Source organism: Anabrus simplex, chromosome 8 (assembly GCF_040414725.1).
Source record: "Anabrus simplex isolate iqAnaSimp1 chromosome 8, ASM4041472v1, whole genome shotgun sequence".
Lineage (NCBI taxonomy): Eukaryota > Metazoa > Arthropoda > Insecta > Orthoptera > Tettigoniidae > Anabrus > Anabrus simplex.
In genome coordinates, this window is record NC_090272.1 from 37,433,620 (window position 1) to 37,460,895 (window position 27,276).

At 38.8% G+C, this 27,276-nt stretch overlaps 1 protein-coding gene across 1 annotated transcript in view; it reads left to right on the forward strand.

Moving 5' to 3' along the window:
• Positions 1–1,925: 1,925 nt before the first annotated feature.
• Positions 1,926–27,276, forward strand: part of LOC136879285 (ankyrin repeat and MYND domain-containing protein 1) — a 299,890-nt gene continuing 274,539 nt past the window's right edge. Inside the window, exons 1-2 of the mRNA XM_068228945.1 lie at positions 1,926–1,974; positions 7,187–7,312. Coding sequence (XP_068085046.1) covers positions 7,217–7,312 — 96 coding nt within the window. The 5' untranslated portion in view covers positions 1,926–1,974; positions 7,187–7,216. The remainder of the gene's footprint in view (positions 1,975–7,186; positions 7,313–27,276) is intronic.

The window sequence follows — 27,276 nt, forward strand, 5'->3', positions numbered from 1 at the left end:
TTGGCATGAGCTAGAAATTTGAAATTTTGGCAGTATGATAGCTATTAGGCTGTATTGTGGAAAAGTTCCAAATGTTGATTTTTTGTTATTTTTACTTCCCTTCCCTTAAAATAAATTGTAGATGATATGTTGCAGTGCGCCAGGAAATTAAAATTTGTCGCAGTTACAACTTTGGCCTGCAAACAACGGAGAAACTCGAAAGAGCTGCATTGTTTAACGTTTTTATCTCCAGAAAATATCGAAGTCTGGAAGCAATTTTCATTATGGTGCTAACTAACGTTTCGAGGATTTTGGTGGCTAAACTGTGAATCTTACCACCAAATGGACAAGACGTTCGGATCCGATCATAAAGAGAACTACAGCTTCTGACCCTGGAATTTTTGTCGTATCTTGCTCTCTTATGCCTTAGATAGAGCTGCATTTTTCGGATTTAACGTCAATTTTTTACATTTTCCGTAATTAATTTTACTGTGTTACACACTCATAAGACCGATAGATTCATGAAATCTTGCAGGCTCACTGTAACGTTCGTGGGTCACACGTGAGCAAAATGCATGATTCTAGCACCCTGTAAAAATGGAAAAACGAAAGTAAAAACGGAAACACTGTACTCCCAATCCAAGTTTCTAAACCAATCTACGGTGAAAACGATGTAGATACGACAAAACATCAAATAACGGAAATATAGAGCGTTTCAACCACGATAAACCTACCAAGTTTCAAGACTATAGCTCCCCGTTACATTAGGGAAATAAATTCGTACGTAATTTGCACCACGTCGAAACGTTTAACGCTCTCTTCTCTTCTATAAAACGTGAATGTTCTGTACGAGTAAATATTAGAGGACCAAACATGTACGCGAATATATGGGCAGTCTGGTGGCGCAATCCGTTTTTCGTAACGAAGTACCGGTTCGTCACAGTAATTTTCCATGTTCCCACTTGTAATGTAGAGGAATGGGGGGTTTGGGGGCGCAGCCCCCAACGAGCGAAAGCGAGTATATATATAAATTAGGTTATAAAAGCAAAATTACTTCTGGGTGATGGCGGATGGGTTCTTAACTCTCGCAGTGAACACATCGTTCCTCCACAAGGCATCCACTTAAGATTTCCAACATATTACATCCTTATAATGCTATAAAAGTAATGTAAGTCTTACTAAATTTCTACCCTTTGAAGATAAGGAGGCTCATGAGTTGAGTAGGCACTTCTGTGTAGTCTACAACAGCAAGTGTTGTTGAGGGGCAAGATTTTGGATGGGTTTACTGGTATTAGGTTATGACACATTTCCAGATCAGAGTGTTGTCTGCAACAAAATTAATGAGTATACTGTATAAAGTCTAATTTGTTACTCACTGTGGAGGTTAAGAACAAGGTAAATATTACATATTCTCTTTGTATTACACATTTGCACTTGGGACTGTAATGTAGCCTTTCTTCTTACGTCAACAGAACATGTGTTGGAGCTGATTGATGCTGACGGGTTGCAATGGCAGGATCCAGCTGTGAAACTAAATTAAACGGAACCCGTAGGCCGTTGATAGGGGTTTAAAGTGGAGATGAGCGGGCTTTCTTCTTCTTCTACTCACATTAAGCTTACAGTACCTTCATTTCAGTTCTCCTCATTGAAACAATAAGGATAATATTGGCCATCCTAAGATCTATCCCAATAACTTAGCTTCAGACCATAATGAAACCACTCTCCACAGTGAAGACGCCATTGAGCAGTAGTTTTTGAAGTTATTTAATATTGTATCGAGCAGTAGTTTATGAATGGAAGAAATGCAATAACCTGAAGCAACATCTACCAGGACTTCAGTTATCAATATAAATTTGGTGCTGATTGAACCATTTGAGGATTAGTCATACCCAACCTACAGCAACACTGCACAAATGAGGAACAGTCAACACCGTAATGTATAACTGTGGATTTTTGCAATGGATCCCGGAATTTTTGACAGACCGCACGCAGAGGGTAAAGGTGGGAAGTAAATACTCTGACAAAGTTTCTATAACGTCGGGAGTAGTGGATCACTCCTATTTACTGCCAAACAAAACTCGAAGTGAATGCAGACTGTTTGTGGACGACTGCATAATATACAGAAAAATACAGAATGCTGGCGATAATAGGTTATTACGAGCCAAACTAAATATACTTCATAAGTGGGCACTCTATAATAAAATGAAAATAAATTCTCAAAAATGCAGTCTCATAAGAATGGGATAGAAACATAGGCAAGGGGATTTTCAATACCGGTATTGTTTTGAATCAGATGCTCTTGTAGAGAGTGCCTCGTGCAAGTACCTAGGAATCCATGTAAATAGAGATCTGAAGTGGGACACCCATGTAGGAAGTGTAATTTGTAAAGTGTACAAGTCTTTACATTTCGTGATGAGGGTCTAAAGGGCAGCAGTTCCCATGCGAAGGCGCAGGGCTATACATCACTTATTAGGCCAGTCCTGGAATATGGAGCAGCCGCATGGGATCCATACTGAACAGGACTCGTTAAGGAATAAGGAACTTGAGATGGTACAGAGAAAGGCTGCAAGATTCGTTCCTAACTATTTCAGCCCTAGAAGTAGTGTGACAAGTATGATAGAAAAACTTGGGGTGGGAGTAAACTGGGGACTAGAAGGAAATGAACACAGTTATGTGCCATGCATAATGCCTACACGAATAAGCCAGCTTGGGGAGAGTTGAGCAGTCGACTAGAAAATACCTGTTACATAAGTAGGACAGATCATCCGCATAAAGTAAAAGCCAGATAGCAGAAAGCTAACTAAGGTAAATTTTGTTTGTGAATCGGGGAATTGTTGATTCAAATGCATTACCTGCAGCTGTCGTAGAGCCTTTTCCCAAAGATGTGAGATGTTTCAAGGATAGACTCCAGCATTCTGTAAAATGTGTGTAAATTTCTATGTCATGTTATAATGCAATGCTCAATCCACTGTAAATTGTAAATATTAGGGCATTTGAATTATTTAGGGTATGTGTGAATTTGTATAAGATGGTGTTGTAATGTTAAGCTAGCAGTAAGCAAAAGTTGCAGTATTGTGTAGTGTTAAGCATTGGAAATACTTAAGTTGTGTATGAATGTGTATGCGATGATGCTGGATTTAGAATGTTAATCTAGTAGCATTTCTTGTAATATTTTCTTTCCTTGGAATTGCTTTTTGTACACTTGTTGTTGTAGTTGTTGTTGGGTAATTATGTTTTAACTTTACTTTATTATCACACTATTGTATATTATTATTATTATTATTATTATTATTATTATTATTATTATTATTATTATTATTATTTACGCTGGAGATTCGAGACATGGATGGTGTCACTACCGCTGCAGATGTGGAGGAATCTGTAAGACGAGATTCCGGTAATCCCCATGGAGAGCTGAAAATATCGGCCACAAAACCAAATAGCTAGGGACAGAAACTTGCCATCTTCGAAACTAAAGATGAGGATGCTCAGAAACTACTGAAAGCAGGAAGAATTAAGATAGGATGGCTATATTACAGAGTATGTGCTAGAACCATGTTACCTCGCTGCTTTCGATGCCTATCATATGGACAGCTGGCAAGAAACTGCACAGGCCCCGACATAAGTAAGCTCTGTTTGAAGTGTGGAGAATCTGGTCACTAGGCAGTAGACTGCACAAAGAATAATCCACGATGCATGCTTTGTACAGACAAGGGTGTCAATGAAGCTAAATGAAAACATGTTCCTGGATCGGGTGCATGCACAATATTTTGTGAAGCTCTTGAAAATGCCAAAAATCACAGCAAATGATGCGAATCCTTCAAGCAAACATGCACAGGAGTCAAACAGCTAACGATCTTATGACACAGCTAATTTATGAGATGGAAGCAGACATCGTTATTATTAGCGAACCATACCAAGAGACGGATCATCCAGGGTGGTTTGTGGATAACCTAGGAACAGCTGCAATTTGGATACCAGATCTAGGTAAAGTTCCAGTAACAGAGCATGGATGCGAAGATGGTTTTGTTTGGGTACAGACTGGGGGAATCACTATTGTAAGCTGTTATTTTACGCCAAATGAATCTGTTTCCAACTTTCAGATGAAACTTGATGGCCTTGAGGATGCATTACGCGGAATGGAAAACAGACTAGTGGTCGCTGGAGATGTCAGTGCTCAAGTATCGGAATGGGGCATGCCACAAACAGACTCCAGAGGATGGAGTATAATAAAAATGGCAGCCAGAACGGGTTTGGTGATCAACAACATTGGAAATGTGCCAACATTTCGACGGCCAGGATGCCAGGGAACAATACCAGATGTAACCTTCTCATCGGAAGATATCGCGCCTAAGATTACTGAATGGCAAGTGATCGAGAACTGTACGGGGAGTGATCATCAATATATCATCTTTCGACTGCTCCAAGTATCTCCTCAAGTAAGAAACATCTTGCGCAGGCCAGCATGGTGGAATGTAGCCGGTATTGACAAGGAAAGGTTTATTGATGTAATACGGAATGGAATTGAGAACATAACAGAAAAATGTTTTGGCTGTAGAGGAAAAGAAGCAGCTGGTGTATGTGTTGAACTCACCATGCAATGTCTCAATGTCCCGAAGGAGACTACGAAATAGCAAGCGCCAAGCGTACTTGTGGACCGAAAAGATTGCTGAACTTAGAAGGAATTGTCTGCAAATTTGACGCAGGGCTAAGAGGATGAGAGGCAGTCCAGAGAATACCTCAGTCACAGCGGAGTACAAGTCAGTGAAGAAGGAACTCTATAATGCAGTTAGACAGAGTAATGCTGATAAATGGTGGGCATTGGCTAAAGAAGTAGATGATGATCCATGGGGACTAGGTACAAGATTGTAATGAAGAAACTCCGGATATTTTCAACCCCGAGTATGGATCCGCAAACTATTAAACAAATTGTGGATACACTATTCCCAGACCATCCAGAGATGAAAAAGATCTGGATGATATACCCCTCTTCACAGTAGAAGAGCTGAATAGAGCTATTAGTTCTCTTAGAAACAAGAAGACTCAAGTACCAGATGGTATATCTGCAGAAGTGCTAAAGGTAATATCAGAACTCTGTCCAGAGCTGTTGCTGAGTATGTACAATCACTCCCTGCAAGCGGGTGTTTTTAGTCCCCGATGGAAAATGGCCCGATTGGTTTTGATCAGCAAAGGAAAACTTGGTGGTTATAGACCTTTATGTATGCAGGACACAGCTGAAGAAGGCCTGGAGAAACTTATGCAGCCCAGAATCCTCTCAGCAGTTCAACTAGCAGGGGATCTATCTGTTTGCCAACATGGATTTCGGATAGGGCACTCGACGCTGGATGCAATGTGGGAGGTGGTGAATACAGCAGAAAGGGCACAAACGGGCAATCATCATTCCTGTAAATTGACACTTCTTGTGACCCTGGATGTGAAGAATGCTTTCAATTCGGCAAGGTGGAGCGACATGTTGGTAGCTCTTGAAGAAACTTTCAAGCTACCACAATATCTTATGCGCATAATGAGAGACTACTTCAAAGATCGCACTCTACTGTATGATACGGAAGATGGACAAAAGACAAAACATCTGATGGCTGGTGCAGTGCAGGGATCGATCCTTGGTCCAGATCTTTGGAACATTATGTATGATGGCTTGTTACATTTGGAGATGCCAGAGGACACGAAGCTTGTGGGCTACGCTGATGATATGGCTGCCTTGATAGTGACTCGTAATGTTGAAATGGCTCAAATCAAACTGAATTAGGTGATGCAGCGCATAAAAGAATGGATGATGAGTCACAGTCTAACACTAGCCAAACACAAAACGGAGATAGTTCTGACGAGGAAAAGGATCGAGACTCTTGTGCCAACGGCTGTTGTAAGAGTTAGTGATTGGAACATCTGCGAGCACAAAATATTTAGGAGTGACACTTGACTCCAAGCTCACATTCTGGAATCATATTCAGAGAGTGACAGATAAGGCAGTAAAATACATGACTGCACTTAGCAGACTGATGGGAAATATTAAAGTTCCGAAATCCAGTAAACGACGTCTTCTCATGTCGACAGTTCAGTCAGTGCTCCTGTATGGCTCTGAAATCAGGGCTGAATCCTTGAGATTTGCTTGGTATCGGATAAGGATAGCTGCCGTACAACGGAGAGCAGCTTTACATATTGCATGTGCATACCGCACGGTTTCCGAACCTGCAATCCTCACGGTGGCAGCAATAGCCCCAATAGATCTACTTGCATTGGAGCGACAAGAAATCTGACGTACCCAAGGAGAGCTGGGAAAGAAATGTGCAAAGAAGCATGCCTTCCGTCAACGGATGAGGCGATGGCAACTCAGATGGGAAAGTGACCCTCGGGGTAAATGGACCAAGCGACTGATACCACGCTTGGATATCTGAGTTGAAAGGGCTCATGGTGAAGTAAACTATTACCTCACGCAGCTTCTAACAGGACACAGATATTTTTGGAAATTCCTGCATAGAGTGGGCAGAGCGAATGATGCAGCATGCATATACTGTGATGACATCGATGACGTATTTCACACCTTCTTTGTGTGCGGCCATTGGATGATACAGAGAAGATGTGTGGAAACTGAACTATAAGAATTGACAGTAGATAATATTATTTCTGCAATGCTACGAAACCAGGAATCTTGGGATCGCATGGCAGTGTATGTGGAGGATGTCCTTCATCAGAAGAAGAAGGATTTGGAAGCGTACGAACGTTCGTAAAGGAGAAATGAAGAAAGAAGAAGTCTGAAAGACAAAGTAAGCACAATATCACCCTGAAGTAATGCAAGAGCGGTTCTGGGGTGATGATACACATCGTGGGAAAAGGGTGTGGTTTTTAGTGGGTAAGAATCCCACACACTTGTGGAGTGCGGACCCTTAACAAGTGTATTTTGAAGATTTTCCACAGTCCCTCGTAAATATATATTGTTTCAAAAACCAAGTGCATCCTCTGTATGACTGGGATTTTAGTTGGATGAAAAGGAACCGGGATATATCACTCAACTCGAAAGACCTGCACCAGGCCTCTTCGGAGGCAACATGCCATTATTATTTTATTGCTTTCAGAGAGAAGCAAGGCTCCAGGTGGTGGTGTGTATAGGAGACTGAAAGTTACTGTTGTACTGTAACTCTAGTTAACATTCTGCCTATTAAAGTTCTTGTTTCTTTTGTATGATTTCTAGAGAGAAGCTGGCAGAAGAAAGACTTTCACAATGCTTGACATCGCGTACTACCCTTTCTTGTCTTGCAACAGGTTTGCAGAATCATCACCGCAACATTATGGAACACTCAAGTGGAAGAGCCCAGAAGTAAGTAGGTTATCTTCCTAATGTAATAAAAATGGAGGGGCCGATGACCTTCGATGTTAGGCCCCTTAAAACAACAAGCATCTTCAAGCAAGCAATAAAAATGTAGTGTCTGCCCATAAAATCATTTGTTGTTGTTGTTGTTGTTGTTCTTGTTCTTGTTGCAGTTTTGAGAAGGTTGGTGTGGAGACAATATCCATCGTTTCTGATCGTCTGCAATTCCGTTTGGATTAAATAAACAAGTAAACATCCAGAATTTTCCTGCACTTGATTTTATCTCATTCAGTTAAGTAGGATCTGAGAAATAACATTATTAATCTCAAGAATACCACTTCTCAGCCAAAGAGGTGAACGAGTTCAGCAGTTGATAACACGCCAAGGTTTCTAGCTGGCAGTTGTAGTTTGTACTTCTTGCCTTCTTCTCATCATGTAGAATGCAAAGTCTTTTGAACTCAAGTCTTTAATATCATTCACATGGGTACTGACTCTGAGATTTTGTCTTTTGTCATCATCATCATCATCATCATCAATGTCCCACTCCAGTCACCCGGGTGCAGTTAATAAGCCTCCTCCACTCCTTTCTGCCCTTCCATTTTTCCTGCTCCATTACTTCCGCCACATCCCATCCAGCTTCTCTAATGTCCTTCCAAATCTGATCCATCCAACTTCTTCTTGGTCTTCCAACTGGTCTCTTTCCCTTAACTTCTCTTTCTAATTCCCTTCTTGCTACCCGTTCCTTTCCCATTCTTTTTACATGTCCGAACCATTTCAGTCTTGCTTTCTGTATGTTGTGTACTAATGGTTCCATATTTAGCTCTTCTCTGATTTTAATATTTTGAATTCTCTCTTCTAGTCCTTTTAACCGATGTTCTTAAAAATTTCATTTCTACTGCTTGGATTTTACTATCTTGTCTCTTATTAGTTACCAGCGTTTCTAGTCCGTATGTTACAATTGGTATGAAATACTGTTTATATAATGGTAATTTCGTTCTCTTGGGTACTTTGTCATCCCATAAAAGCTCTCTGACTTGATGATAAAATGTTGTACCTTTACATAGTCTGTTATTAATTTCAGTGTTGATTTCATTACTTCAATTAATAATGCTACCGAGATATGTAAATTGTTCTACATTCCCTAACCGTTCTCCATCTATGTTTACTTAGCTTCTCTGTTTCTCTTTTCCACAGTGCATGACTACAGTTTTCTTTTTACTAATTACCATTACAAACTTCTTCAGATTTTCATTCCAAATATCCAGTCTCCTTTTTACTTCATTTTCTCCCTTTCCACAAATCACCACATCATCTGCATTCACTTCATCACTACTGATACTCTGTTTTATACGTTTTATGATTTCAGCCATCAATATAGTACACACTAATGGCGACAGTGCACTTCCTTGCTGGAGACATTTTTTTGTATAAAATGTTTCAGTCACCACTCCCCACTTGTACACTGCTTTTACTCTCATGATACAACATTTTTATCTTGTTAATTAATGCTTTAGGTACATTCCTCTTCAGTAGGAATTCTTATATGTTTTCTCTTAACTGTATCATAAGCTTTTTCCAAATCCAAAAATACGAAGATGATTTCCTTGTTCCTTTCCAGATGTTTTTCCATTATCGTTCGCACTGTAAATATCAAGTCTATTGTTGATCTATTCGCTGGGTCAGTGACCTTAGATGTTAGGCCCCTTTAAACAACAAGCAACATCATCTCGATCTATTCGGTCTAAAGCCATATTGTTCTTCCTCTAACTGTGTTTTTGTTATATTCCTCAGTCTTTTGTGTTTGACTTTCTCCATTATTTTTAGCCCATGTGATAATAGGGTTATACCTCTTATAATTTCATATTTCTTCCTTTTTTGAACAATGATACAATGCTTCCTTGTTGCCAATCTTCAGGTAATCCTTTCATCCTTCCATATGGCATTTGAGGGCTCTGTATAGCCACTGTAGTCCACTGCTTCCTGCTGCCTTCATCATATCAGCATTGAATTCGTCTTTTCCACTTGCTTTACCTTTGGGCATTGCTTTCACTGCCCTTTCAAGTTTCAACCATGTTATTGGGCTCTCTTCTTTTTCTCCATCTATTATTTCCATTTTCTTATCTCCTTCTTCTTCCAAGCAGTCATCCTCATACAGTTTTTCAAAATACTTTGCCATCATCTTCTGAAGATCCTTTTCGTCATATACTACGGACCCTTCTTCTCTCTCTAATGCCTTTGCTCTATAATTTTCACATTTCTTCCTATTTCCATTTTTGAACAATGGTACAATGCTTTCTTGTTGCCAATCTTCAGGTATCCTTTCATCCTTCCATATGGCAATGAGGGCTCTGTATAGCCACTGTAGTCCACTGCTTCCTGCTGCCTTCATCATATCAGCATTGAATTCGTCTTTTCCACTTGCTTTACCTTTGGGCATTGCTTTCACTGCCCTTTCAAGTTTCAACCATGTTATTGGGCTCTCTTCTTTTTCTCCATCTATTATTTCCATTTTCTTATCTCCTTCTTCTTCCAAGCAGTCATCCTCATACAGTTTTTCAAAATACTTTGCCATCATCTTCTGAAGATCCTTTTCGTCATATACTACGGACCCTTCTTCTCTCTCTAATGCCTTGATTTTTGCTTTATTTATTCTTTTCGATTTTATTACTCTGTATAATAGTTTCTGATTTCCTCAACTATCTTGCTCAATTTTGTTGGTAAACTCTCCCCAATATTTCTCCGTTTCTTCCCTGATACTCCTCTTTACTTGTAGTTTCAATCTTTTATTTTCCACATGTAACCTTTCTATCTTATTCTCATCTCTCTGATACGTTTCTTGCTTTTCCTTATCCATTTCTTTCTTCACCTTGTTCATTTCTTTTATTTCTTTTTTTAATTTGTATGTCCACCACTGTGTCTCCTTTACCTTAACCTTTGCTTTTGTTTTTCCACATACCTCAATTGCTGCTTCCACAAATGTCTGTTTTAAGTTGTCCCACTCTTCTTCTCCACTTCATATTTCCATGTTAGGCAACTTCCTTTTTGTACAATCTTGGAATGCCATTCTTTTATCCCCCTCCAATTCCCAAATCCTGATCTTTGGTTTCTTCTTCAATACAATTTTTGGGATTTTTACTTGTTTTAATTCCACAATTAATAATCTATGATCACCCTCCATACCTTCACTGGGGATTATCTTCGTATTCATGACATATCTTCCCCATTTTCTGTCTGTTATTATAAAATCAATGAGTGTTCCATACTGTCCATTCCAACTATATCAGCTGATCTTATGGCTATTCCTCTTCACAAACCATGTGTTCTTTAATATCAGGTTATTTCTGATACAAAAGTCCAACAGTTTCTCTCCATCTTCATTTCTATCGCCAAATACATGTGGGCCCAGAACATTCTCATATCCCATTCTATCACTTCCCACATGAGCATTCAGATCTCCCATTATCATGACCCCATCTCCAACAATATGTGTTTCCAGTTCATTGAGAAACTCTTCTTTTTCTTCCATGCTACATCCTGTCTGTGGAACATACACCGGTACCATCTTCAGTAGTTCCTTGTTTACATGTATGTGCATTATTATAATTCTTTCATTTACATACTTAACTTCAGCTATTGGTTCAACATTCTGATTCACTACAAATCCTCCTCCATTTCTTTTCTCTTTACTGTTACCCATCCAGTGCAAAGTGTACCCCTTTCTTAGTTTCTTCATTCCTTTTCCTTTTCTAATTGTAATTTATTTCATTGATACCTACGGTAACTGTTAACACTACACTTTTTGTGAAACTTGAGTTTTAATGGCGTACCATTTCAGTGTGCCAGTAGTGGCGTTTGACATAATGTGTAGGCATTTTGACTTTCATCTGTAAGTCACTGCATGGAATCGAAAGCCCATCAGTCATCAGCCACCACTGATCTGCATTAATCTTAAAAGTCTTCTAAAATTGGAAATTTATCAAACATCTTCCTTGGTAAATTCTTCTAATCCCTAATCCTTCTTCCTATAAACGAATATTTGCCTGTATTTTTCAGAAAAAAAATAGTACTAAAAATCCTTTATAGAAAGCAAAGCTTTTGTTGTTTGAATGTTTGTTATCCTTAAAACACAAAGTGAAATTGCACCAAAAAAAAGAAATATTCAAAATGTTCTCCATACAATGCTGAAATAACCATCGAAGTTTCAAGAAAATCTGTGCATAATTAGCACTCCTAGACAACTTTATGTCACAATTGGGAAAAATAAAACATTTACTTTTTTCTTGCAGCTTATTCTGATTCTACTTCCTCTTTCTGGGCTTTCTTCATTTTGTGTCCCCTTGCTCTGAAGAAGTGCTGTAACTGATCCCAGCATGTTTCATGGACTCCCGCATTACATCCTGGACACTAATGTCTGGTGGATCGCTCTCACTTTTCTGCTGTTGTCGCACATACAGCACACTTCCTCAGTTGTCTGCAATGGTGTATCATCATCTGACAAATTATCCAAACTTCCTCCAGCCTCGCCTGGATTTTCAGTGTCCTCAGAATCATTTTCAATCTCAATTTCACTAAAGTCACTACCCTCATCTAAAGCTTGTAACATATCCGATTCATTTAGCAATGTTTTTTATTTCGACACTGCCATGTTTGTCACATGATAGTTACTAGATACAAGACTTGTATAGACATGAAACTCCAACAAATACTACCAATAGCAACAATATTGGTGATAAGTGTGAACTAGACACATCCAAGTTGATGTAGTATGAATGTTTCACCCACAGATGACATGGCAGTCAAGAAAACACATTTACCGAGGATCTCAGAAAGCGATCCTGGCACCACTGGAAGGTGCAGTGAACCACTTTTAGCGATCCTTAGTACTTTTTCAGTTAAACATCATTGTACATTCATCTGTCATGATACCAAAGTTTATACTCAATTCTATGATAAACCAAGCCACTTCTTCTTCTTCTTCGTCTTCTTTTTCTTCTTCTTCTTGACATGCAGTCTTCTGTCGAATGTTGGCAATCACCATGACTATTCAATCTTTGAGTCTGCCAATGGAAAAGCGAAATCATGTTCATCTCGAACCATTCCCTCGTATTTTTTTTCGGCCAGGTCTCTGTTGTCCTGAGTTTTCCCCCTACATCACAAATTGAAGGATCTTGTACTTTTCATTCCGCATCACGGGTTCAAAATATTGAAGTTTCTTCAATTTCTTGATAGAAAGGAGTACTTCGGTTTTCTTGTTTAGTCTTTCCATCACCTCAGTATTTCCTTAAACTTTCAGTCTGCGAGATAAGTAACAGCTGCCAATAGACCCACATTTTGAAGGATTCCAGCTTCTTCCAGAGGATTTAGAGACTGCCCTTCCATTCCATACAATAGCATGGGAAATACATAACCCCTGACCACTCTAGATATAGATTGAGATTCACAAAATGAAAGATATAAGGGATATAATGGAACAGCATTTTGACAAACTCCTAAATGACCCTAATGAGATCTCTGTTGAGGATGTAGGACAGAAAACAATAGAGGAAGATATATGGACTGAAGTAGAGCAAGCTCTCCATATGATGAGAACTGGTAAGTCAGGAGGAGCTGATGAAGTTACAGCTGCTATGATTAAAGCTGCTTATCCACCAGGAATACAGTGGTTGTACAGAGTTCTCAGAACAAGATGGAATGATAACAAAATACCTGAAGATTGAACAAAAGGGATGATAGTTCCTATCTTTAAGAAATGAAGTAGAAGGATAAGTGAAAATTACAGAGGCATTACCCTCCTATCACATGGACTTAAAACTTTGGAGAAGATCATTGAAGCCAGAGTAAGGGATATACTAGAGCCTATCTTAGAAGAGGAACAACATAACTTTAAGGGTGGAAGAAGCACAACAGATCTGATATTTGCTTTGAGGATGTTGGCAGAGAAACACTGCAAAAGAGGAAAAGACGTAATTATTGTGTTTATGGACCTTGAAAAGGCGTATGATAATGTTCCTAGATCAACTTTGGAAAATACTTTAAAAACTTGGTGTACCGGAGTACATTATTAGGAAGATCCAAATGCTATATACTAATTGCAAAAGCTGTGTCAGTATTAAAGATGGTCACTCTGAATGGTTCAATACAACCAAAGGAGTACAACAGGGAAGTGCCTTATCATATCACCTCTTCTATTCATAGCAGTTATGGATACCATTTTAAAGGAACTAAAAGGAAAAGGTAATAAAGATCTTCAGGCTCTGGTGTTTACAGACGATGTGACTATATGGGATGAAACACGAGGAGGGAGTGCAAAATAATCTGAATGCATGATGTAAGAAGTTTGATGATTATGGAATGAAATTGAACCCATCAAAAACAGTAACAGTTACCGGGCGAGTTGGCCGTGCGTGTAGAGGCGCGCGGCTGTGAGCTTGCATCCGGGAGATAGTAGGTTCGAATCCCACTATCGGCAGCCCTGAAGATGGTTTTCTGTGGTTTCCCATTTTCACACCAGGCAAATGCTGGGGCTGTACCTTAATTAAGGCCACGGCCGCTTCCTTCCAACTCCTAGGCCATTCCTATCCCATCGTCGCCATAAGACCTATCTGTGTCGGTGCAACGTAAAACCCCTAGCAAAAAACAAAAACAAAACAGTAACAGTAACATTGAAAATCAGCGAACATAATACAGAATGCAACATAAAAATACAGGACCACCAAGTTGAAGTAGTACACCAGTTCAGATATTTAGGAAGAGAAATGGCTAGTAGTAATAGAGGTGAGACAGAAATAACAAACGGAGTAACCAACTTTTACAGTATCGTTAGGCACCTACTAAGGGATGAGAAGGTTCCACAAAGAACAAAAATGATCCTGTACAAGTCATATTTCATTCCCATCCTTACATATTCTCTGGAAACCTGCACACTAACATCAAAGGATTGTAGTAGGTTTCAAGCTTGTGAAATGAAATTTCTTAGAACTGCCCTCCAAAAGACACGACTTGATCACGCGAAAAAGTATGAGATCCGATCTAACCTAGGTCTAAATGAATCTATGGAGGAAGGACTTAGGTCATCTAGACTTAAATGGTATGGGCATGTTAAATGAATGAATAGCATAAGGTTACCATGTGCTTATTTGAAAAAAAGAATAACAGGTAGAAGACCAAGAAGAAGATGAATGGACCAACTGAGGGAAGACATGGAGAGAAGAGGATGGAACTGGGAATCTGTCATGGACAGCAAAATATTTTTGAATAGACAACTTTGGAAGACGCTCATTTTCAGTTTCAAACACTCTACCCGGCTCGCTGGAAGGGCAAACCGATTATTATGATGATGTGGGTGTGTCTGCTATCAAGACTGACCTTCCTTAGCACTTCCAGCAGTCCACCGTGTTGTACTTTATCAAATGCCTTTTTGTAATCAATAAAACAGGCATACACATCCTTGTGCCAGTGAGGATGTAAACTTGCTTTTCTATTGCTTTATTGTACCATTTATTTCTTACCCCCCCCCACTTTCTTGGTTCTCAACGCTTACAGCTTTTTCCTGTTTGTTACAGATATGTTATTTAAATACCTTAACTTTTAACAGCCTGGTTTGAGCATGATTTCATACAATGTCCCATACAGCACAAGTCAAGATTCTCCAAACTCATAGTATAGTATGATAATGTCTAAATCAACATGATCCATTTTAAGAAGAGCCCAAGTTGATGCCTTATTTTACAATCAACGAAAGACTTAGACAACAAAGACTTGATATTTTAACCTTTATATAATTTTAACCAGGACGTGAAACGACTAGAGGCAGTGGAAATGTGGCTATGGAGGAAGATGACAAGAACTAGCTGGATTGAGAAGAAAACTAATGAAGCAGTGCTTAGAGAAATAAACACCCAGAGACATTTAATAACAACGATAAAAAGGAGAAAAGCGTCAGTTTTTGGTCACATTCTCCGGCATAATAACTTCATAAAGAACTTGTTCGAAGGCAAGGTGATGGGAAAGAAAGGCAGAGGGAAACCATGGAAGAAGATCATTGAAGAGGTAGTTGAGATGATGGGATGCCAAGGTTATGGAGAGATGAAAAGGATTGCAGAGAGAAGAGATCAATGGTAGCAGCGACAAGGCGAAGCCTTTAGATAATGATGATGATAATTTTAACCATTTCTTGTTGTGTGATACCTTTATCTTTTAGTTTTAAATAGTATTTAAACTATAGCTGATGATGTCCGTGATATAAGGACGAAACATTTACTAATTGATTTTAATGAAATTGATGTTAGTATTGTAATACAAGCTCTTATAAGCTTTAAAGTGGCAATACGGAAACATTGTAAAGTTTATAGAGCAAAGAAGGTGGACTTAAGCCAATCGTTTGGAATTACGCTGGTTCTTTAAACCATATTGGAAAGGTCTGTTAGGCCGTCAATGCCATCATTGTCTACCAGCTTTAGGATTTTGGCATACACCTGATTCAGTCCTGTGGCCTTACCACTGCACTCGCTGTACTTCCTCGTCCAAGATGTCTGCTTCAACTGCGCTCTGCTCTGTGTATGCCTTCCACGGCTTCAGCTTATCAGCTGTGTCCATAAGTCAGTTATTCCTATTAGCTAGAAAATTTATTATAATGTCCAATAACGGACCAGTTATATTGGTATTATAAATTTACTCATTTGGGACAAATATTTCAGGTTCTTTATGGGAATCAAAGGCAACACAATTTTACCACCAGGTAAGACACCTGCTGTGGGATGAGCAAATACCCATGAAAACAAAAATGACATTGTACAAGTCCTATTATACACCAATTCTTACATACAGTCTCGAAACCACAACACTGACCAATAGAGATAATTCCAAACTTCAGGCAGCTGAAATGAAATTCCTACGCACTATGATCCAGAAAACCAGGAAAGACAAGATTAGGAATGAGAAAATTAGAGAAGAAGTAGGAATAGATGATTCTCTCCTCAATAAGATTCAGATATCAAGACTGAAGTGGTTTGGTCACATGAAGAGGATGCCAGTAAACAGAACTGTAAGGAAGGAATTTGACAGAAAGGTAGAAGGAAGACTACCCGTGGGAAGGCCACGAAGGAAATGGATAGATTTAGTTAAGAGCGATGTACTGCTGAGAGGTCATGATTGGGACAAGTTGGTGGAGGAAGAATGGTACAAGGACAGGATGAGATGGAGGAGGCTCATATACCACACCCGGGAAACTGGAGATGGTTTAGGATGATGATGATGATTTATGGGAATCAACATTTTTATCAAGCATGTTGGTGCCTTTTTTTGTATTCATTCCCAACATCTCTTTGATCTTCTTGTTCAGGTTGAAGCTGTCATGTCTCTCGTGTAGTTCTTTGATCTTCAGACATGTTGATGACAACCATTCTTCTTGAACAGCTTTGATCTTGGCTATTATTTCCTGACATTCCTGTTACGTTGGTTACGATTCTTCCATTTCCATCTCTCATCCATTAAGTTCAGAATCTCATCTGTCATCCATAGCTGTTTCTTCCTCCTCATCCCTGCTGTCAAATGCTTTGTCTCTGTCGTGATGAACACTTGTTTAATGCCTACCCATAACTCCTCCACACCCTCCTTATTCTTGAGTCATTTCAGCCCTTCTGCAAGACCAACCTTGACTCTGCGGCCTTTTTGACCTTGTTTATATTTATTAGTGCTGCCATTGGCACTTTGTGAATGGTCTTGAGATTAAGTTTCATGCTCCCAACCACTGGGTTATGGTCTGATGCAATATCAGCTCCTGAGAGTGTTTTGACTGCCTGGAAGATGTTGCTGAACCTCTGGTTGACCAGGATGTAGTCAATCTGGTTCCTGACTATGTTCACTGTTTTGTCATGAGTTGACTTCCACGTGTAAAGGCGGTGTGGTGGAAGTTTGAAGAAAGTGTTCAGGATGATTAGATTTTCTTCCTGGCAGAACTGAATGAGCTGACTTCTTTTCTTCTGCAGACCCAGCCCAATATCTCCTACCACTTCTCCTGCTCTTCCCTCACGACCTGTGCATTGAAATTCCCATGACAATTTTCAGGTCCTGCTTCTTTGTCATTTGCATCACTCCTGGACCTGTTCATAGAACTGCTCAATGTCTTTATCCTCCTTATTTGCAATTGGTGTGAATACCTGGATAATGTTAACACTGAGAGGACTGGATTGTAGCTGCAGTAATGCAACAGGGTCTGAAAGTGGCACGAAATTCTTCACGGCGCAGCTCAACCAGCGTGAAATGATCACAGTAACTCCTTGTTGGCGTATTGGCTCGTGTTCCCCACATAATATACCATGTGGTCATTGGACACACATTGTCCACATCCTGGCCATCTCATTTCACTTACACCAACGATCTCGTTTCCAAGTCTCCTCATCTCTTGTGTGGCATTGATTACCTTTCCTGCTTTGTAATGGCACATGTTGAGCCATCCTGTGATGAACAAGATTATCATTTCATCAATAGAACATTAGTCAGTTGAAATTCCATGTTGCAATCCTGATGGCCGACCCAGAGATTCTTAGCACCCTGTGACCATCTAAGGTCTTCTGGGGCTGAGGGCCATATGTTTAGTGTGCTCAGCCATGATGATTGTACAAAGAAATATTAATACAGTGGTTTTCAGTTGCCTTCTGCATCACAGCGTGACACCCCTACCACTAATCCAGCTCCGCATGCCATTGTATGGTCCTGAGCCCTTTCAGCGCACAAGGTCCTCATCTGCTCCAAGCCAGTTCTGTTGAAGTTGCTGCCCTCCAACAAGATGGGTTCCAGTGAGATTTAGTCCCCGGAGGGACGTCAGCCTTCCCAGGAGGTCCCTCTGCCCTAAGCTATTGCCCTCCCAGGGCATCGAGGTAATTGACTACCACCTGACATTCGACGTTGAGTTGCTGGCTACATGGTCTACTCCATTACCGTGGCAGAGTAACTGAGCATGATTTCTTTTTTCATTTCTTCTCCTATAAACATAATAATATTTTGGAATGAGCCATGAGTGGTCAGAATGAAGCATATTACTGACTGATACACCATTCAGCTTTTACAGTTCACTTACTGCGTGATATGTTTTGAATGATAGTTTCCATTTCGCTAATACATATTGTCCCCACTATGGCAAACTAGCAAAAGTGACAAACTAGGGAATCTGTAGTTCTAAAGTTTTGGTCTAGATTTTATCTATATATATAAAATAACTTGTCCTGACTGACTGACTGACTGGCTGATTCATCATCGCCGAGCCAAAACTACTGGACATAAAGAAATGAAATTTTGGGGATATATTCATATTAAGATGTAGGTGCTCGCTAAGAGAGGATTTTTGGATATTCCATCGCTAAGGGGGTGAAAAGGAGGAGGAAATTTTAAAATGAGTGTATCTATATCTCAAAACTTTAAAAGTTTACAGATGTAAAAATTGGTATTTAGAATCTTCTTTAAAAATTAGGAAAAACACATTTTTTTGTTTTCAGAAAATCCCAATAGGAGGGGTGAAAAAGGGTGAAAATGGGGAAAATGGGTTGAATGCCTTTAATCAGGATACCGGTACTTATATCTCAGAAACTGAAGATATTACAGACCTGAAAATTGGTACTTTTGATCTCTTTTAAAAATAAAGAAACATGTATTTTTTTGTTTTTGGAAAATCCAATTAATGGGAGGGTGAAAAGGGGGTGAATTTTTAAAATGAATGAATCTATATCTCCAAACTTTTAAAGTTTGCAGATGTAAAAATTGGTATTTAGAATCTTCATTAAAAATAAAGAAACGTGTATTTTTTGTTTTCGGAAAATCGCAATAGGAGGAGTGAAAAGGGGTGAAAAAGGGGTTGAATGCCTTTAATGAGGCTACTTATATCTCAGAAACTGAAGATATTACAGACCTGAAAATTGGTGTTTGGGATTTCCTTTAAAAATAAAGAAACACGTATGTTTTTTGTTTCTGGAAAACCCAATTAAGGGGGGGTGAAAAGGGGGCAATATTTTAAAATGAGTGTATCTATATCTCAAAACTTTTAAAGGTTATAGATGTAAAAATTGGTACTTAGAATCTCCTTTAAAAATAAAGAAACACGTATGTTTTGTTTTCGGAAAATCCTAATAGAAAGGGTGGAAAAGGTTGAAAAAGGGGTCGAATGCATTTCATGAGTCTACTTATATTTCAGAACCTGAAGATATTACAGACCTGAAAATTGGTGTTTGGGATCTCCTTTAAAAATAAAGAAACACATATTTTTTTGTTTGAGGAAAATCCAATTAATGGGGGGGAGGGGGGGAATGGGGTGATTTTTAAAAAATAGTTTATAGATGTAAAAATCGGTATTTAGAGTCTCCTTTAAAAATAAAGAAACATCTATTCTTTTGTTTTCGGAAAATCCCAATAGGAAGGGTGTAAAAGGGTGAAAAATGGGTTGAATGCCTTTAATGAGGCTACTTATATTTCAGAACCTGAAGATATTACAGACCTGAAAATTGGCATTTTGGATCTACTTTAAAAGTAAAGAAACACGTATTTTTTCCTTTTTTGGAAAATCCAAATATTGGGGGGTGAAAAGGAGGGGGTGAATTTTTTAAAATGAGAGTGTCTACATCTTAAAACTTTAAAATTCTCAGATGTAAAAATTGGTAGTTAGAATCTCCTCTAAAAATAAAGGAACACGTATTTTTTTGTTTCCTGTAAATCCTAATAGGAAGGGTGTAAAAGGGTGAAAAATGGGTTGAATGCCTTTAATGAGGATACACATATCTCAGAAATGAAAGATATTACAGAACTGAAAATTTGTATATGGGATCTCCTTTAAAAATTAAGAAACACGTATTTTTTAGTTTTTGGAAAATCCAATTAATGGCGGTTAAACAGGAGTGACAAATTGGGGTGAATTTTTTGAAAGACTATATCTACAGAATATCTTGGAAACGTAAAATGTTACAGATGTAAAAAGTGGGTGTATGGAATCTCCTGTAAATGTAAAGAAACATAGGTGATTTGTTTTTGGAAACTCCACTTAAGGGGAACTCAAAAGGGGTGAAATTTTAAAATGAGAATTTTTACAGTATATCTAAAAAACTTAGCATGTTACAGAAGTGAAAAATGGTATTTTTTTATCTCTATTAAACATAAAGGAACGTGTATTTTTAGTTTTTGCAAATACCACTTGGGTGGTGGTGGTGGGGGGGTAAAAGTGACTGAAAATGGTGTTGAATTCTTTTAATTAGGCTTCTGATATCTCAAAAATGAAGATGTTACAGACGTGAAATTTGATATTTGCAATCTGCTTTAAAAGTAACGAAACACGTATTCTCGGAAAATCCAATGAAGGAGGGTGTGTGTGTGTGTGTGTGTGTGTGTGCGTGCGTGCGTGCGTGCGTGCGTGCGTGCGTGCGTGTGTGTGTGTGTGTGTGTGTGTGTGTGTGTGTGTGTGAAAGAATTGAAAAATTAATTGACTTAATTGTATGAGAATACATACATCTAATAAAAACTAAAGTTGTTACAGACGTGAAATTTGGATCTACTTAAAAAAAAAGAAAAACGCACTTTGGTGGGGAAACCATCTTGGAGGGCGGGAGTGTAAAGGAGTTGAATTCCTTTCATGAGTACACATAAATAAAAAACTGAAGAATTTAGAGTCATGATAATTGGTATTTAGAAGATCCTTTACTATTAAAGAAACAAGTATTTTTTGCGGGAAAGTTCACTTGGAGGGGGGAGTATTGTGAAATGAAGTGAAAAAAGTAAATTATTTCTATGGGGATACTTATATCTCAAAATTGAAGGTAATAGACGTGAACATAGGTGTTTGGAATCTCCCTTAAACATAAAGAAACAAGCATTCTTTTCATTCCTTTTTTCTGGGGGGGGGGGGTGGCGGTAAATAAACTTAACGGTGGTGGGGTGTAGAAGGAGGTGAGACCAATTGATTTTACTGTTATTAATGTACTTATAAGGATCCTCCGTTGCTCAGGCGGCAGCGCACCGGCCTCTCACAGCTGGGTTCCGTGGATCAAATCCCGGTCACTCCATGTGACATTCGTGCTGGACAAAACGGAGGCGGGACAGGTTTTTCTCCAGATACTCCAGTTTTCCCTGTCATCAGCCATTCCAGCAAGACATAATAATAATAATAATAATAATAATAATAATAATAATATTCCGGACCGTCGTTAAATGTGCGGACCGCGCTGGAAACGGCTCCTGGACGGATAATGACTAAGAATGCAGTCCGGCCGCGGGTTCAGTGCCGCCACGGCACCCAATATGACACCATGCCGGATCTCCTGAAGGATTTTATCCATATTAAAAATGATTATAGGAAAAGATGGCAAAGATTTACAGGCCCAACTGACCGGGAGGAATACCTGAGCCTAGCCCGGGAAGTACAAAATCGATTGCTGGAAAGGAAGATTGAAAAATGTGAGGAAACGTGCTGTAAAATAATAGAAAACCAGTCAGATCGGGAATTTTGGTGGATTCTCGCAGAAAACGAGTCAGATCGCGAATTTTGGCGGATTATATATCTAAAACAATAAGCATTCAATTATAAATGTCAGTATAATACCATAGCGAAGCACGGGTATCTTGCTAGTTATTTATATAATGTCTACCATCTGACAAAGTCTCACATCTGCAGCTTGTTCTATATGGGTAACACAAAACCAATCATAATTGATTTGACATGAGTGATCACAACTTCCTTATGCTCTCCTAATTTTTTGACATTTTGCAGATTTGTTAGTTTGCTAAAGTGGGGGACAATATGAAGAACTGAACAATGAAGCCATTGTATTTACCATTTCTTGATGTTGCTTTCCTGACAACTTTTCAGTTTCACTCATAGATTTTTCTATAATTTATTTTTCTGTACTATAAATGATTTCTATGAATTTCATTTTCAGTTGCACTTAGCATGATCACTGATTTTATCATTTAGTTTTTTGGAATTAATTACTGAAACCCCAAGTGAAAAAAGCCATTATCAATACACACACATTCCATACTTTCTTCCTTAAGTTCACACACTGTGCATATTATTAAGTTATTGTAATTTTCAGACGGCTGTGGTTTAGTCTTTTGCCAGTTTTGAAAATGTGATAAAGTAACACAATTTCCCACTATACCGGTAATTTCATCATTACTGTTACTCCCTTTCCCACCTAGAGACTTCTCACAGTTTTTGGTCCCCAAAAGTTCACTAACTTTCTTGTTGTTAGAACTGTCGTTACTGTTTTGTTTCATAAATTCGGCATCTACTTGAACTCTTTTGGTGCCACTGCTAGTAACCTGACTGTCTCTATTAGCATGTTTCCAACAAAAAACTGTTCCTGAAGAATTACAAAATTTTACTTTGCTTCTAAGACATACTGAAATTCCATAATTTACACAGACCTAGACATACTCAAACTTGATATCAACTGTCATGCAGACTTCCGGCAATGTTCAGGTGGACTGGGGTGATCGGCTCTGCCTCTGTTCCACCACATGTTTTGTGTTCTAAGATTAGCTCATGCTACCAGCAAGCTTTTTAAATACAATTTAATGTTAAAATTCCTGCAGCGCATGTATACTGTCTATGTACAGCTCCACAAGTTTAAACTAAGTGTTGAGTTGTATAATTTATGTATCCAATAAATGGGAAATAAGCATCCTCAGTTGGGATGGGTTAAAAATCAGAGGGTGAGTGGACCCCATCTCCCCCAGAAAAATCACACAGTGAAATGAAATGGTGTATGACTTTTAGCACCGGGAGTGTCCGAGGACATGTTCGGCTCGCCAAGTGCAGGTCTTTTGATTTGACGCCCGAAGGCGACCTGCATGTTGTGATGAGGATGTAATGATGATGATGAAGACGGCACACGCACCCAGCCCGCATGATAGCGAAATTAACTGATGATGGTTAAAATTCGCGACCCTGCCGGGAATCGAACCTGGGACTCCTGTGACCAAAGGTCAGCACGCTAACCATTTAGCCATGGAGCCGGACAATCACACAATGAACTACCAAAACAAATATTTCAGAACAATTTGAGTTAACCAGATGAGTGTTAAGACATCTGTATACTCTCTCCTGCAACAGATACTGTAAAAATGATATCAAAAGTTATTGAAGATTTCTATTGAGGACTCTACAGCCAGTCTGTATTGCCTCCAAACAGTGAGGAAGAACCATAAGAAACAATCCAGAATGTGGGCTTTGGCGATGAGTGGGTCAGAACCGAGAACTGCTTTAAAACACCTGAAGAACTGCACGTCACCAGTAAAAGACTTCATAACAAGCGAGATGCTGATAGCTCATGGAGAGACCCTTGATGAAGCACTTCTGATTCTTCTGAACAAATGTCTTGAGAAGTGTAGAATTCCCAAAACATCGCAACATGCAGCAGCAATCTTGCTATATAAAAAAAGGGTGGCTGCACAAACATAGAAAACAAAACACTCTACAGTCAATCTATATGTAATCCGAATGTGTAACATAATATTGTGAGAAAACTGCAATACTAACTCCTATGTATTATATGTTTAAAAAAAGTTTCCATCTCTGGATTACTAGAAAAATATTATTTATTTCATGAAGTCTTTTATTTGCATAAAATAATCATTTATTTGAATAATACATTGCTTAGATTGTTCGCCGATAGATGGCTCTATAAAAGTTTTTCCCGCTGATCTTTCTTTGCCAGCACGATAAACGGCTCTATGAATGTTGTCTATGCAGATCTTTCCATGTTGGTCCCATAGATGGTTCTGAGAAATCAAGTTATCCGCAGAATGCTAGTAGTTGCTCCATATTGGCTCTAATAAGCGAGCAACAGGAAGAATAATCCATCTCAGGATATTCTATATTTCAAAAAGTCCTTTATTATGAAACTTACATTGAATTATTCAGTGAAGGGTTATTAAATGAAATCTGTATGCACTGCCAAGCATGATTTTACACTGCAGAAATTTTAAATGAACATTTGAATTCATGTTGCCATAATAGTTTGGTTTATTTTCCACAACCTCAAGTAAACGACGTACTTACAGGTATGATGCTAAGTGATAATGATTAATTTCATGAACCATGGAAGGAAGTATAATTTAAGACTTTGTAGTGGAGTACTGAGGATTAGGAGCACAGGGAAGCAGAGACATCAAGTGCACTGCCCGCAATGGTGAGCAGACATAATCATCTGAAGGAAGCGGCATGATTATGCCTATAGAAACTAAACAAACCTGAACTTATATACATGCTCAGAACAAATAAATATGTAAATAAGTAAATACAAATAAAGTTCGGATCCACGATACCATTGTGAACACTATTCATTAGCCTGTTGTTGTTGGGTATTCAGCCCAAAGGCTGGTTTGATCCTCTGCAGCTCCGCCAACAGCTGTCATAAATAGCCTAGGCGTCACTGAAGAGGTGTACTAGGGAAATGAGGAGTGACGTAGTTTCCCGTTGCTTTCCTCACCGAGCCAGCCGTTGCTATTACATATCAGTCTGCCAAGCCCACTGAAATGCATGCACCAACCGACCCTATGAGCGATATTTTCACACCATTCATAACAGGGACTGGCTGCATAAGGAATGGTATTACTAGCATCACCCATACCTCTGTCACTTTCATATTGTCAAAGCCAAGGATGAGACTGAGACAGGTAACAAAGTAACAAATTTGATATAGCCCATACCCGAAGACATAGTGCACTGTAAACACTACATCTTGCCAGCAAAGTCATTAGCCTATTGCAATGAAATCTGTAGACTGTATGTTATGGACTGAATGAGATTGGTAAGATTGTAAATATAATCATTTTGATGTGGACTGACTTGCAGTCTTGCCTGTATTCTTCTAAGCTCTCCTGTGCAAGAGCTGTTCTCCTTCCCTCTTTCTCCTTATTAGTTATGGAACCAGTACCATGCCACTTGTGAAACGAGTTGTTGCCCGTAACATTTTGATGGTACTGTCAAAGCAGGAAACTGTCTATGGAATTTTCAAAGGCATTTTTTAACTGGCTTCTTCTTGTCCAAATAACACTCGACCATAAATACTCTCTGTGCTGTAATGTACTTAACCTTGTAACACACCTTAACAGTCCAATAGTTACTAGCGAACTGAGCGGGAGAGCTAAGTATCTCCTGCATCAGCTGTCAACACTTGTTATCACACAAATCTTGCCACAAGTCATATGGCATTGGCTTGGGGATTCCCACAGCCTGTAACTCGAAGTGCAAAGTTTTAAATTATACTCCCTGTAACAATGTCCTTTGCATCCTTCTCTGCTGACCATAGTCACATTCCAGGATTAGGTCCTTACTGTTTAAGATTCAGGGGATGATTCATAGGTACGGTTCAGATGTACCATCTTACTATAATTGTTGAGCATTATACGGCCAGCTTTATGTGCTGGATTCAAGACTTGCGAACAAAATTAGTTGTGAGGATTCTATAAATTGCCAAGGTTCAAAAATGCTATATGTATGGTCACAACAGCAGTGTAAGTTAAGTGGACTTCTGGAATTCAGTATATTTTCTGCTATTTTTCTCATGCTTCCTGTATCTTCAGTTTCATTTTTAGTCTTTGTTCGCAACAGGTCACTAGTACTTTATAAAGTAAGATCATAACAAATCAACTCACTCAGAAATTCAACTTTTATTAACTCTTAGGTTCTTAGCCAACTGGACACCAGTGGGATCTGAACCCACAACTTCCTGATTTTGCATCAGTTGCTGTACTTTGTTCTGTACTTAACACGACCTAATAGGTTGAAAGTCGATTTCAATTACAATGCGGTCGTGAAAATTCAATATTCATTGACTTGGCCCACGACAGGCGACTTGCATGCTTTCTACAGTGTGATGGCAGTAGTGATAGAGAAGTGGGCAGTTCTTGAAGCGATGGAAAACACATGTATTGACTCTGATCTCATAAAGTACATTTATGAATATGTCAGTCTTCATGTTCAATTTGAAGAACCTGTAGCTTATATCCTTTCCAACAGAACAAATATGATCATAGCTCAATTGGTTGAGCAACTGACTCAAAATCAGGTTGTGTCTGGTTGGCCATTTTTGCTCTGTACTTAACATCTCTTCAACACCTACTGTGTACATATAACACTACCTAATAGGTTAAAAGTTGATTTCGATTATTTTGATTATTAGGTTCTTCATTCTGCCAAAAATAATTCTGATAAAAAATTTATAAACTACCTGAACAAGAAAACATGGTAACAGATTTAATTATATCTAAAAAAAAGAAATTTAATTTAATTAAGTTGTTTCTTTTTCAGATATAATTAATTCTGTTACCATGTTTTCTTTTCTTTTTTTTTTCAAGTATTTTATAAATGTATTGATTTAAAATTAGTTTGACAGACCGAAGAACCTAACAGTTATAAATTAACTGAGTTGAAACTGAAAAGTGACAGCTGCAGAAATAACAAAAATACATATCTCAGCCTGTCAAACACGCAAGATTCAGAAAGGGCTACAGGGCAACTGATCTTATTCAAGCAGTACACACTCTAATAAAAAATGTACAGTGTACAACATCCTTCTTCACATGGCTTTCGTAGATTATCAGAAAGCATTTTATTTGATAGAGAAGTGAACAGTTCTTGAAGCAATGTACAGCGCATCTATTGACTCTAGGTACTCTGATCTCATCAGGTACATTTAGGAACATGTCAGTCTTCATGTTCAATTTGAAGAAGAGTGGGTAACTGGAAAAATAGGGGCATAAAATAAGGTTATACAATTTTCACTAAGCTATTCACCCTGGCATTTGAAAATGTATTCAAGAGACTGTCAGGGGATTAAAAGGGCATTTACATAAATGGTACAAACCTGAGCCACCTGTGCTTCGCTGATAATAGCTTTGTTTGTGCAGCAATACGAAACTATCCCAAACTGTCAGGCGCATGCGCACATGTACTTCGCTGTATTTGAAGCATTCCTGCAGCGAGAATTTGG